At 43.5% G+C, this 15209-nt stretch overlaps 1 protein-coding gene across 5 annotated transcripts in view; it reads left to right on the top strand.

Moving 5' to 3' along the window:
- The first annotated feature begins 1554 nt into the window (after nt 1-1554).
- Nucleotides 1555-15209, top strand: part of lancl2 (LanC lantibiotic synthetase component C-like 2 (bacterial)) — a 61073-nt gene continuing 47418 nt past the window's right edge. For 2 of the 5 annotated variants that reach the window (XM_065019445.1, XM_065019447.1), the window contains exon 1: nt 3233-3567. In XM_065019445.1, the coding sequence (XP_064875517.1) occupies nt 3469-3567 (99 nt within the window). In that variant the 5' untranslated portion in view covers nt 3233-3468. Of the gene's footprint in view, nt 1945-2605; nt 2815-3232; nt 3568-15209 lie in introns of those variants that run through there. The other 3 variants (XM_065019444.1, XM_029661186.2, XM_065019446.1) reach the window with 3 other exon arrangements.

Here is a 15209-nt window from a genome sequence, read left to right on the forward strand (position 1 = left end):
AACAATAGCTGGTAGAACAAAGCAAAATATAATACCTTGTAACTAGGGACAAACTAACTGATATCTTCGATAGAAGGTGTGAGTGGTCAAATTGCTAATATTGTATTTCACACTGTTATCAACATGCTCATTAAGCACTAGCGCAGAGATAAGGGCAAGTCGAGATGAAAAATGGCGTAATCAAATGCCTTTCGTGTGTTCAGACTTGTTTAATTTGTTTTATGTTAATCCTTTCTGCAATGGCTTTGGTGATGACATAGGCTACCTAACTAAAGAAGAGGTGTATTACTCCCAGACAATGGTGTAAATTACTTAAGTAAAAATACTTAAAGTACTACTTAAGTCATTTTTTTGTGGTATCTGTACTTTACTATTCATATTTGAGAACTTTCATTTCACTATATTCCTAAAGAAAATAATGTACTTTCTACTCCATACATTTTCCCTGACACCCAAATGTAACTTCTTACATTTTGAATGCTTAGAGGGACAGGAAAATTGTCAAATTCACGCTCTTAAAGAGAAAATCTCTGGTCATCCCTACTGCATCTGATCTGGAGGACACACTAAACACAAATGCTTCATTTGTAAATTAATTCTGAGTGTTGGAGTGTGCCCTTTACTAACTGTAAATATATATATATTTTTAAGAAAATCATACTGTCTGGTTTGCTTAATATAAGGGATTTGAAATGTTGTATTCTTTTACTTTTGATATTTAAGTATATTTTAGCAATTAAATTTACTTTTGATACTTAAGTATATTTAAAACCAAAGACTTATATTCAAGTAGTATTTTACTGGGTGACTTTCACTTTTACTTGAGTCGTTTTCTATTACTGTGTATCTTTACTTTTACTCAAGTATGACAATTGGGTAATTTTTCCACCACTATTCCCAGATAATAGTCTGTCAAAGCACTCATCTGTGGAAATAACCTGACCCACAAGAAAGTTGAGCATGCTCCTTTTTGTCTAATACTAAAAACTAAACAAATTAACTTATTTTGGCTGAGAAATGCACAGAGGATGCAGAAGAGAATAGGATTGCATTGTTCAGCAGAATCACGTGCCCCTGTCAATGAAAACAACAGTAAACATGTTGTCCCACACGAATGATGCAGCGCCCCCTTTGGACCAATTGAGATATCGCTTGTGACTAATACATGCCAGTTAATTACTATAGCTCCCGACTGGGGCAAATTAGTGTAAATGCCGGATCTCTATGGTAAGACCCATTATTCAACCAAGTTTCGTCAAAATCGGCCCAGTGCTGTCAGAGATATCGCGGGTGACTAAGGTACAAACGGAGGAACAGAGACAAATCCACAGTCCCCTCCCCGATTTCATCGTGGGGGATCAACTAAAGCCATTAATTAAGGGGAAGGGAGAGCTAGGGAAGGGATGGGGGCACACAGGGGTGTTTATAGATTTGTTTGTGGTAGTATAATCTGTGTGCGTGCGCCAAATCAGTACACAGCAGAAACACCATCTGTTTCCTCAGAGGCTAGGACTCAAATTTGGTCCAGATCGGCACGAGACAGCTGCTTATTGCAGGACTGGTGGGCTGTCTCCCGTAGCTCGTCAACCAGTAGGATTTCTGAATTTAAAAACCTCTCTCACCGACTACGAAAGCGGGATCCCGAACATGATGATGAGAGAAGATGCGAACTAATATCGTTGAGAGAGTAAAGTATTTTACATGCTTTTATCTGTATTCAATAACTGCTTTAATTTCCGAGAATTGATAACGTTTTACAGGACTGAAATGGATGAGGAGAGCCTATCACAAAACTGCATTCATGTGTTAATGCTGAAATCATCCTGGATGCTTTGAAGGCTGCTACGACTGTGGTTCATCAATCCTCCTGCATCGATGAAGCGCTTGCAACGGCTGAAGACAAACGAAATTAATTGCATGGTCATTATTTGATATCAAAAATAGGTGAGCCTGCCGCGTTTTTATGTTCATTAATAGGCCATTTGTGTCGAATTGTGGGTTTGATTTTGTCCATTGAGAATGTACTTGCTGCAGTAACGGACAGTTATACAAAACCTTGTGACATTGTTATATTTAGGATAAAGTCATATGTAACCAAACGTTACATTTGTTAAAGTAGGCCTAGTCTATGTATTCAGGCTTTCATATTTTACGTGTTTGTTTGTCATTAGCCAATATACATACTTCTCCGCCAGTTTTATAAATGCATTATAGAAGTCTAGCAAATTATTTGATAGTAAATGAATATGTTTTATATAAAGTAAACTTATAAACTTGCGCTGATTCAGATTAACTTAACTTTTTATTCAGGAACGGCCTTTTATTGCTATTTGAGTTCTGAGAATAAATTCCTTATCATAAACTAGCTATCCAAGGTGAATGGATAAGGGATAGCCACCATTAGTTTAGTAGCATCGATTTTCCACAGGTGTCTGGACTCCAAATGTAGCCTATTTCTTTTATATGAGAATAGTTATCTCTTATATCACACTACAGAGGCCAATATTAAACTAGGCAGATCTATTCAGAGACACGGTCCACAAGCGAAATCTATTGGAAAATTAGATTTCCTCATTTTGAAACGCGCTTTACTGTCTACCAACAGGGAGTCCGTATACATTTTGGCCTTGACGAGTTGCCGTTAAAATGGGAGACAACATGTCCAAAAGATTGAAATTAGTGTCGGCTACGGAAGCGGAGATGGAGGAAAGATCTTTTATCAACCCGTACCCCGACTGGGACCAAGGAGTCTTCACATCTTCCAATTCAGGAATGGACAGTGACTGCAACGAGCCTTTCGGCGAAAATGGAAAGGTAAGACCCCCTTTGTTAACATTTATTTGCCATAAGTAGCTACTGTATCTGGCTAAATTGTAACGTAGCTGTTATGATTCACTTGCGCATGCCACAAGCGCATCTTTAACATTCTGAAGAGCTCTAACTCAGACAAAGTGCAGTATTAGACAACTCTAGCCCCATTGTGACTGCTATTAGTCAGTAAACACCACATTACTCAGTAATAACAGTCACTCAGACCATTCCTGCACAGAGCCCACACTACTCTGACACATTATTAGCCTGAAGACCCAACGACGTTGAATTGCTTAGAATTCTATGTTGGGCAGAAATGAGCGTTTCGATAAGGAAACTTTCCTCTCGCGACCTCTACAAGCCAGAATGCTAAATAAAATATACTTTACAGGTTGTCTGTGTGGTTTGTCTTTTTGCAGGTATGAATGTGAGACAAAATATCCACAGAGTAGTGTAATCAACCAGACCTTCAGTATGCTGGTTTGTATGTCGTTTGCATTTCCGTTTTTTATTTTCAACACGGATGCAATTCCAATCCCAGGTGACAAACCCTTGCACAATATGGTCGAGTCTAACAGCAAACACTTCCAGCTAATTACGAGGAAACATGCTTAGGTCTACTACATTTGGCTATTGTTTACATATTTTGTCCATCACATGCAATTTGTCAACAGATTGAAAATACAAGCTGACAGAACTCTTTACCGGCGCTACCAAAAGGACCAACAGTGTCCACAGCATTGTGGACACTGTAGAGTAAGTGTACATATAATTTTATTTAACATTCTGCTTTGTAGCTAGAGACATTTGCATCTTTCTTACTGCGACTTTGTTTAGACTGATTTCCATGGAGCAACCATGGTAACAGTGTGACGGTTTGCCAATGGACAAGTGTGCTTAATCCTGTAATTTATGAGCTGTGACCTGGGTGTCACGCTGTTCAGAGGTTTTGGTGCTGAAATTGGCGATCGGCTGTCATTGTTTTGTTGTGCGCTAATGGTGCTATGTTTACTTGTGCGCTGTGTTAATGGCACAACATTTGACCTGTAGCCGTTCCCAATATGACAGATGGCCTCATGGTAGTGCCATCCCACTTCTCACACCAATGCAGCAAATCCCTGGTCCCGTGGAGGAAAGAGTGGTCTGGAGGAAAGGGCTTTTAGAGATGATCTAGACAATTAGCAAGGCTGGTGTAGGTCTATGGCCCTTATACAGTGATGGATTGAATTGTGACATATTGAACTGCAGCTCCCCCTAGGAAAAGTAATTGCATCTAACTGCTAATGAGGCCTTTCGTGTGGATCTGTTTTGGCAGTGGGGTACAATTATGACTCAAGAAACTGTTGTCATTGCCGGCTCCGGCCAGTATTGTGGCTAATCATTTAATGCCCTCTCAGCCTTTATACTCATTAGTATCGTGGCAAGGAAACAAAGCACAAAGCTCGTTTTACTTTTTTAGAAAACAGCCCTAATGTTGGTAACAAAGTTAATTATGTTTCATACAGAGTCACATTTATTTATTTTCCAAGCTATAGCACACAATATTTTACATACAGCAGGTTTTTAAAGGACAAAAGAGTTTGATCTGCATCGTGTTTTCACTTTTGCCATGGAAGAAATATTGCGAAACTGGTATCGTCACAGCCTTGAAATCTATGACATAATGGTCATAACACATCATGTAGTCACGTGACCTAGCCTTGGAGACTAATCATTTTGTCATGCAAGACCACAACTCGGTGGCCTTGTGGTTATGTGTCCGCCCTGAGATTGAAAGGTTGGAAGTTCGTTCCCCGATGCGGCAATGCTTGGCACTCGGGGGTGTACTTGTACATCAAGTTCCCACAAGCTACAGAAACAGGAGAGTGCCTGCTCCTATAAGTTGTGCCGGCTCGCACAAGCCAAGGCTACTTACTTCCAAGACAAAAATAGAGGAGACTGTAGGCCATTTGGTCTCCATCTTTTTGCTATTTTCATTAATACCCAGTGGTTTCCCAAGCCATTTTGTGTTGTGAGTTGTGACCCTCCCCCTAAAGCCTTTTAGAATTTCCCTCTGGCCCTCTCTGTCCAGCACAATGCTTCTTGCCACGGTCACCTAGTCATAAGCCTCCACAGCCTCAAACCTGCCTGTCTAATGACTTGGCCTTTAGGCTGCTGCTAGCTAGTCTGGAGCCCTGGACTGAATTGAGATCATTCACAAGTGTGACAGGAGATACCAGGGATAATGTCATGCTCAGCAGCTCATGCATTCGATTCATAGAGGTTGAGTCCTTACCTCTCAACCTTGATGCTGTTATGGGGATTGACAAATAGGTTCTGCACTTTGAGTGGATAGCCTGCCCTAATACACTGAGACCCGGCCTGACATCATATCTCTTTTCCTGCTCCTGAGAGGCTTGGCTACTGTAGTCTGGTCCTCAGGCCAACATTTTGTTGGGTTACATCAATCAAACAGAGAGGGAAATATCAGGGGACACGGTAAAAGAGCCAGAGGGATCGTCAGTCACCTGTGCAGTTAAAATAAGTTATGTTCTTAACTTAATTCCTCAGTTGGTGTTGTGTGTTTACTCACTGTCAGCAACAGTACCTAGACCCCGGGGGAGAGAAAGGCAGAAGGCTCCATAAAATAACCTAATAAACCAGAATTACACTTCACCCCTCCTCTCTTAGGCGCTCTCTTTCTCTCACTCACTCACTCACTCACTCACTCACTCACTCACTCACTCACTCACTCACTCACTCACTCACTCACTCACTCACTCCACTCACTTGTCTGGCCCAGGGCTACCTGCAGAGTGGGTCGTGGTTTGGATGAGATTGAGGTGGCAACCAGGGAGCAATGAAAGTTCCCACACAGCCCTAGAGAAAGTCATTTTTATATTGTAATTGAGGTGTTCAGGTCAAGGAACATTTGGTGCCAACATGGCTTGTATGAAAAATGTATTTCTATACGGAACAAAACTATAAACGCAACATGTAAAGTGTTGGTCCCATGTTTTATGAGCTGAAATAAAAGATCCAAGAAATGTTCCATATGCACAAAATATTTATTTCTCTCAATTGCACACATTTGTTTACATCCCTGTTAGTGAGAATTTCTCCCTTGCCAAGGTAATCCATCCACCTGACAGGTGTGGCACATCAAGAAGCTAATTAAACAGCATGATCATTACACATGTGCACATTGTGCTGGGGACAACAAAAGGCCACTCTAAAATGTGCAGTTTTGTCACACAACACAATGCCACAGATGTCTCAAGTTTTGACAGAGTGTGCGCATGCCGACTGCAGAAATGTCCTCCAGAGCTGTTGCCAGAGACTTTAATGTTAATTGCGCTACCATAATCCGCCTCCAATGTCAATTTAAAGAATTTGGCAGTGCGTCCAACCGGCCTCACAACCCAGGACCTCCACATCCAGCTTCTTCAACTGTGTGATGGTCTGAGACCAGCCAACCGTCTCAGGGAAGATTATCTGCGTACTCGTCGTCTTCACCAGGGTCTTGACCTGACTACAGTTTGGTGTTGTAACCGACTTTAGTGGGCAAATGTTCACCTTTTGAGGGCCACTGGAACGCTGGCGAATTATCCTCCTTTACGGATGAATCCCAGTTTCAACTGTACCGGGCAGATGGCAGACCGTATGTATGGCGTTGTGTGGGCGAGCGGTTTGCTGATGTCAACGCTGTGAACAGAGTGACTCATGGTGGCGGATATGGTATGGGCAGGCATAAATGCATTTGAATGCACAGAGATAGCGTGACGAGAGCAACAGCCTAATGAACTCTGCGATGAAGGTGTGTTGAGCTGCATGAGGCAAAAGGTGGTCACACCAGATACTGACTGGTTTTCTGATCCACACCTCTACTTTTTTTAAGGTATCTGTGACAAACAGATGCATATCTGACAAACCGATGCATATCTGTATTCCCAGTCATGTGAAATCTATAGATTAGGGCCTAATGAATGTACATTTCATTATATGAACTGTAACTCAGTAAAATCTTTAATTGTTGCATGTTGAGTTTTTATATTTTAGTTCAGTATACATTATAAACTGAGTCTGAAATTCAGAAAGAGTAGCTACTAGTTTTTAATGTTAGGCTTTGCATTGAGAAAAGCTGCAGCTAGGAAGCAGGTCTGAAAGGAGGAAAGCACAAAGCAGGAGTTTGTGTGCTATAAAGTGGACGATCATCCAGCGGCCAAACGTGAAGCTCTTTAGCCGTGATTTATGACCTAACAACCTCTTACAGTCAATCTTTATTCTGGGCAACTTACCTGCCTCCTATAACTCTTTTGGAGAATTTGACAAAATAGGTTCTCCTCGGCTGTATTTTTCCCTTCCCTCCATAAAGCAAACCGATTTGATCCTTCACCTCAAGTGTTTTGATTGTTTTGATTAAATTGTTTTTTTTTCTCCATCAAGATACCCCATAATGACAAAGCAAATTTTAGAAGAAAAAAAAAATATATATATATAAAAAAACGGAAATCACATTTACATAAGTATTCAGACCCTTTATTCTGTACTTTGTTGAAGGACCTTTGGCAGCGACTACAGCCTCGAGTCTTCTTGGGTATGACTCTACAAGCTTGGCACACCTGTATTTGGGGAGTTTCTCCCATTCTTCTCTGCAGATCCTCTGTCAGGTTGGATGGGGAGTGTCGCTGCACAGCTATTTTCAAGTTTCTCCAGGAATGTTTGATTGGGTTCAAGTCCGGGCTCTGGCTGGGCCATTCAAGGAGATTCAGAGACTTGTCCCGAAGCCACTCCTGCATTGTCTTTGCTGTGTGTTTAGATTCATTGTCTTGTTGGAAGATTAACCTTCACCCCAGTCTGAGGTCCTGAGCGCTCTGGAGACGGTTTTCATCAAGGATCTCTCTGTACTTTGCTTCGTTCACCTGTCCTCGTTCCTGATTAGTCTCCCAGTCCCTGCCGCTGAAAAACATCCCCACCTCATGACGCTGCCACCACCATGTTTCACTGTAGGGATGTTGCCAGGTTTCCTCCGGATGTTTACGCTTGGCATTCAGACCAAAGATTTCAATCTTGGTTTCAACATACCAGAGAATCTTGTTTGGGCAAACTCCAAGCGGGCTGTCATGTGCCTTTTACTGAGGAGTGGCTTCCGTCTGGCCACTCTACCATAAAGCCCTGATTGGTGGAGTGCTGCAGAGATGGTTGTCCTTCTGGAAGGTTCTCCCATCTCCACAGAGGAACTCTAGAGCTCTGTCAGAGAGCCCATTGGGTTCTTGCTCACCTCCCTGACCAAGGCCCTTCTCCCCTGATTGCTCCGTTTGGCCAGGCGGCCAGCTCTAGGAAGAGTCTTGGTGGTTCCAAACTTCTTCCATTTAAGAATGATGGAGGCCACTGTGTTCTTGGGGACCTTCAATGCTGTAGACATTTTTTGGTACCCTTCCCCAGATCTGTGCCTCGACACAATCCTGTCTCGGAGCTCTGTGGACACTTCCTTTGACCTCATGGCTTGATTTTTGCTCTGACATGCACTGTCAACTGTGGGACCTTTTTATATAGACAGGTGTGTGCCTTTCAAGATAATGTCCAATCAATTGAATTTACCACAGGTGGACTCCAATGAAGTTGTAGAAACATCTCAAGGATGATCAATGGAAACAGGATGCACCTGAGCTCAATTTCGAGTCTCCTAGCAAAGGGTCTGAATACTTATGTAAATAAGGTACCGTTGTTTTTAATTTTGAATACATTTGCAAAAATGACTAAACCTGTTTTTGCTTTGTCATGGGGTATTGTGTGTACATTGATGAGGAGAGCTTTTAATACATTTTAGAATCAGGCTGTAGCGTGAGCTATCCATTTTAACAACACATCAGCTCTCCGGCAGAATACACTGCAGCATGCAATACAGTAGCACTTCTCACAGCCCCACCCTCTCTCTCCCTCCTATTGTTATGTTAAACAGTGAATGTTTGTTTCACTGTTGAGCACTCCCTCTCCATGCCTGGCTGCAGTGGGAATTGTGAACTCCAGCACAATGTTCCTAGTGGTTAGTAGTCAGGCCCGCTGTGCTCCATAAGCCTATGCTTTCAGTAATATGAGCTGGTCCTTTAAATTGATCTCAATTGTTTGTTTTGCATAACATAGGCCATGTGCCCCCTTGTCCTACAGTGTATATTGTTGATTGGAAATTGGTCCCAAGAGAATGGACGGCATATCCATGATCAAACAAGGGGGTTGGCCTTACCCTTTTTATGTGCAGAACGAATCATAAGGCCATGTTCAAGGCCTGCATTAGATCAGACAAATAGTACTCTTTGTGAATATGATTGGTTGTTGTCAAAATTAAATCCTCATAGATTAGATTTTGTTATCCCTGGATTAACTTTACATCAAGGTTGTGTGTCACTGTCTAAGATGCTTAAACACGGTAGCGCTGCCTTTAGCATTGGGGCACACACTTAACCCAGGCTTAGTTTAGCCTCCGTTCTGACTCTGTCCATGGTGCTAGCAGAATTAGGCTATATTATGTAGTCTTAGACTACACATACAGGCAGGTTACTATTGTCTTGGTTGTATGTGGTATTGACACTGAATAGAAAGTTCTTGGCTGTGTCTGTGGTCTGTCTGGCTGTGCGTTAGGCGTGGGCGGTATACCGTGTGGGGTATTTGGAAAAAGCCACGGGATGGTTTTTCAATACCTTCAATATCGTCAACTATTACTTTGACGTTTTTCTATACATGTGAATATTTGTAGCTACTTTTAAGTTATTACCTGCAGTGAACTTAGGAGATAAAGCAGATTGCGTTCTTCATTTTACCTGTCACATTTATTTTAAATCATGTAGTTTCCATAGTTCCCCAGAACAGTTGAGCCAATCACGTGTTTGTTTGTAAATAGCATAATGGGAGAAAGTGAGCTGGTGAGTCCATAGTGTTTTCTATATCTATCGGCGAGTCTCTGTTGTGCGGTGCACATGAGGGGATGATGTTACTACTAAATATTTGCCATCAGATCTCTTCTAATGGCTTTCCAACTGAAGTCAGGGCTCTGGATGAGTTGCAATCTTGTGCTTCCTACTAGCATTCCCCCCCCCCCCTCTGTTCTTCTCACCTCCATGTACACATGCTGCTCTTCCTTCAGAAAAGCGTGCGTCAACTTAGTTGATTTGCCCAATTTCTCTCGTTCACTTTTGCTTGTAAATGTCCACACTCACCGAAAATGACATTCGGTAGCTACTCGCTATGCTTGTTTAACTTTCTGAACTGGATTTGCCTGCCTTTGCAATTAGTTTTCCGTCAAGATAGAACTACCAAAGGAGTTGCAATCTACTGCAGAGAGAGCCTGCAGAGTTCTGTCATACTATCCAGGTCTGTGCCCAAACAGTTTGAGTTTCTACTTTTAAAAATCCACCTTTCCAGAAATAAGTCTCTCACTGTTGCCGCTTGTTATAGACCCCCCTCAGCCCCCAGCTGTGCCCTGGACACCATATGTGAATTGATTGCCCCCCATTTATCATCAGAGTTCATACTGTTAGGTGACCTAAACTGGGATATGCTTAACACCCCGGCCGTCCTACATTCTAAACTAGATGCCCTCAATCTCACACAAATTATCAAGGAATCTACCAGCTACAACCCTAAATCCGTAAACCTGGGCACCCTCATAGATATCATCCTGACCAATTTGTCCTCTAAATACACCTCTGCATCACTGATCTCAGCAATCACTGCCTCATTGCCTGCATCCGTAATGGGTCAGCGGTCAAATGACCACCCCTCATCACTGTCATACGCTCCCTAAAACACTTCAGCAAGTAGGCCTTTCTAATCGACCTGGCCTGGGTATCCTGGAAGGACATTGACCTCATTCCGTCAGTAGAGGATGCCTAGTTGTTCTTTAAAAGTGCTTTTCTCACCGTATTAAATAAGCATGCCCCATTAAAAAAATGTAGAACTAAAACAGATGTAGTCCTTGGTTCACTCCAGACTTGACTGCCCTTGACCAGCATAAAAACATCCTGTGGCATACTGAATTAGCATCGAATAGCCCCCATAAAACTTTTCAGGGAAGTCAAAAACCAATCTACACAGTCAGTTAGGAAAACAAAGGCTAGTTTTTTTCAAACAAATTTGCATCCTGTAGCACTAATTCCAAAAAGTTTTGGGACACTGAATAAGAGCACCTCCTCTTCTAGCAGCCCACTGCACTGAGGTTAGGAAACACTGTCACAACCGATAATCAAGAATTTTATTAAGCATTTCTTCTACGGCTGGCCATGTTTTCCACTTGGCTACCCCTACCCCGGCCAACAGCTCTGCACCCCCGCAGCTACTTGCCCAAGCCCCCTGCTTCTCCTTCACCCAAATCCAGATCTTCTGAAAGAGCTACAAAATCTGGACCCCTACAAATCAGCTGGATTAGGCAATCTGCACCCTCTCTTTCTAAAATGATCCGCCAAAATTGTTGCAACCCCTATTACTAACCTGTTCAACCTCTCTTTCGTATCGTCTGAGATCCCTAAAGATTGGAAAGCTGCCGTGGTCATCCCCCTCTTCAAAGGGGGAGACACTCTAGACCCAAACTGTTGCAGACCTACAGTGAGGGGGAAAAGTATTTGATCCCCTGCTGATTTTGTACATTTGCCCACTGACAAAGAAATGATCAGGCTATAACTTTAATGGTAGGTTTATTTGAACAGTGAGAGACAGAATAACAACAAAAAAATCCAGAAAAACCCATGTCAAAAATGTTATAAATTGATTTGCATTGATGGGCAAATGTACAAAATCAGCAGGGGATCAAATACTTTTTTCCCTCACTGTATATCCATCCTGCCCTGCCTTTCTAAAGTCTTCGAAACCAAGTTAACAAACAGATCACCGACCATTTACAATCCCACTGTACCTTCTCCACTATGCAATCTGGTTTTCGAGCTGGTCATGGGTGCACCTCAGCCACGCTCAAGGTCCTAAACGATATCATAACCACCATTGACAAAAGACAGTACTGTGCAGCAGTCTTCATCAACCTGGCCAATGCTTTCGACGTTGTCAACCACCGTATTCTTATCGGGAGACTCAATAGCCTTGGTTTCTCAAATGACTGCCTCGCCTGGTTCACTAACTACTTCTCAAATCGAATCAAAATCAAATCAAATTTTATTTGTCACATACACATGGTTAGCAGATGTTAATGCGAGTGTAGCGAAATGCTTGTGCTTCTAGTTCCGACAATGCAGTAATAACCAACAAGTAATCTAACTAACAATTCCAAAACTACTGTCTTATACACAGTGTAACGGGATAAAGAATATGTACATAAGGATATATGAATGAGTGATGGTACAGAGCAGCATAGGCAAGATACAGTAGATGGTATTGAGTACAGTATATACATATGAGATGAGTATGTAAACAAAGTGGCATAGTTAAAGTGGCTAGTGATACATGTATTACATAAGGATGCAGTCGATGATATAGAGTACAGTATATACGTATGCATATGAGATGAATAATGTAGGGTAAGTAACATTATATAAGGTAGCATTGTTTAAAGTGGCTCGTGATATATTTACATAATTTCCCATTATTAAAGTGGCTGGAGTTGTGTCAGTGTGTTGGCAGCAGCCACTCAATGTTAGTGGTGGCTGTTTAACAGTCTGATGGCCTTGAGATAGAAGCTGTTTTTCAGTCTCTCGGTCCCAGCTTTGATGCACCTGTACGGACCTCTCCTTCTGGATGATAGCGGGGTGAACAGGCAGTGGCTCGGGTGGTTGATGTCCTTGATGATCTTTATGGCCTTCCTGTAACATCGGGTGGTGTAGGTGTCCTGGAGGGCAGGTAGTTTGCCCCCGGTGATGCGTTGTGCAGACCTCACTACCCTCTGGAGAGCCTTACGGTTGAGGGTGGAGCAGTTGCCGTACCAGGCGGTGATACAGCCCGCCAGGATGCTCTCGATTGTGCATCTGTAGAAGTTTGTGAGTGCTTTTGGTGACAAGCCGAATTTCTTCAGCCTCCTGAGGTTGAAGAGGCGGTGCTGCGCCTTCTTCACGATGCTGTCTGTATGAGTGGACCAATTCAGTTTGTCTGTGATGTGTATGCCGAGGAACTTAAAACTTGCTACCCTCTCCACTACTGTTCCATCGATGTGGATAGGGGGGTGTTCCCTCTGCTGTTTCCTGAAGTCCACAATCATCTCCTTAGTTTTGTTGACGTTGAGTGTGAGGTTATTTTCCTGACACCACACTCCGAGGGCCCTCACCTCCTCCCTGTAGGCCGTCTCGTCGTTGTTGGTAATCAAGCCTACCACTGTTGTGTCGTCCGCAAACTTGATGATTGAGTTGGAGGCGTGCGTGGCCACGCAGTCGTGGGTGAACAGGGAGTACAGGAGAGGGCTCAGAACGCACCCTTGTGGGGCCCCAGTGTTGAGGATCTGCGGGGAGGAGATGTTGTTGCCTACCCTCACCACCTGGGGGCGGCCCGTCCGGAAGTCCAGTACCCAGTTGCACAGGGCGGGGTCGAGACCCAGGGTCCCAGGGTCGAGCTTGATGACGAGCTTGGAGAGTACTATGGTGTTGAATGCCGAGCTGTAGTCGATGAACAGCATTCTCACATAGGTATTCCTCTTGTCCAGATGGGTTAGGGCAGTGTGCAGTGTGGTTGAGATTGCATCGTCTGTGGACGTATTTGGGCGGTAAGCAAATTGGAGTGGGTCTAGGGTGTCAGATAGGGTGGAGGTGATATGGTCCTTGACTAGTCTCTCAAAGCACTTCATGATGACGGAAGTGAGTGCTACGGGGCGGTAGTCGTTTAGCTCAGTTTCCTTAGCTTTCTTGGGAACAGGAACAATGGTGGCCCTCTTGAAGCATGTGGGAACAGCAGACTGGTATAGGGATTGTTTGAATATGTCCGTAAACACACCGGCCAGCTGGTCTGCGCATGCACTGAGGGCGCGGCTGGGGATGCCGTCTGGGCCTGCAGCCTTGCGAGGGTTAACACGTTTAAATGTCTTACTCACCTCGGCTGCAGTGAAGGAGAGACCGCATGTTTTCGTTGCAGGCCGTGTCAGTGGCACTGTATTGTCCTCAAAGCAGGCAAAAAAGTTATTTAGTCTGCCTGGGAGCAAGACATCCTGGTCCGTGACTGGGCTGGATTTCTTCTTGTAGTCCGTGATTGACTGTAGACCCTGCCACATGCCTCTTGTGCCTGAGCCATTGAATTGAGATTCTACTTTGTCTCTGTACTGATGCTTAGCTTGTTTGATAGCCTTGCGGAGGGAATAGCTGCACTGTTTGTATTCGGTCATGTTACCAGTCACCTTGCCCTGATTAAAAGCAGTGGTTCGCGCTTTCAGTTTCACGCGAATGCTGCCATCAATCCACGGTTTCTGGTTAGGGAATGTTTTAATCGTTGCTATGGGAACGACATCTTCAACGCACGTTCTAATGAACTCGCACACCGAATCAGCGTATTCGTCAATATTGTTATCTGACGCAATATGAAACATATCCCAGTCCACGTGATGGAAGCAGTCTTGGAGTGTGGAGTCAGCTTGGTCGGACCAGCGTTGGACAGACCTCAGCGTGGGAGCCTCTTGTTTTAGTTTCTGTCTGTAGGCAGGGATCAACAAAATGGAGTCGTGGTCAGCTTTTCCGAAAGGGGGGCGGGGCAGGGCCTTATATGCGTCGCGGAAGTTAGAGTAACAATGATCCAAGGTTTTTCCACCCCTGGTTGCGCAATCGATATGTTGATTAAATTTAGGGAGTCTTGTTTTCAGATTAGCCTTGTTAAAATCCCCAGCTACAATGAATGCAGCCTCCGGATAAATGGTTTCCAGTTTGCAAAGAGTCAAATAAAGTTAGTTCAGAGCCATCGATGTGTCTGCTTGGGGGGAGGGGGGGGTATATACGGCTGTGATTATAATCGAAGAGAATTCTCTTGGTAGATAATGCGGTCTACATTTGATTGTGAGGAATTCTAAATCAGGTGAACAGAAGGATTTGAGTTCCTGTATGTTTCTTTCATCACACCATGTCTCGTTAGCCATAAGGCATACGCCCCCGCCCCTCTTCTTACCAGAAAGATGTTTGTTTCTGGTCAGGTTTGTAGGCCTCCTTGCTCGTACACGCTTTTTCAGTTCTGCCCACATATTTTCTATAGGATTGAGGTCAGGGCTTTGTGACGGCCACTCCCAATACCTTGACTTGACAATACCTTAAGCCATTTTGCCACAACTTTGGAAGTATGCTTCCAAGCTTTAACTTCTTGACTGATGTCTTGAGATGTTTCTTCAATATATCCACAAAATTTCCCTGCCTCATGATGCCATCTATTTTGTGAAATGCACCAGTCCCTTCTGCAGCAAAGCACCCCCACAACATGATGCTGCCACCCCCCATGCTTCACGGTTGGGATGGTGT

The sequence above is a fragment of the Oncorhynchus nerka genome, linkage group LG6, assembly GCF_034236695.1.
Source record: "Oncorhynchus nerka isolate Pitt River linkage group LG6, Oner_Uvic_2.0, whole genome shotgun sequence".
Classification (NCBI taxonomy): domain Eukaryota; kingdom Metazoa; phylum Chordata; class Actinopteri; order Salmoniformes; family Salmonidae; genus Oncorhynchus; species Oncorhynchus nerka.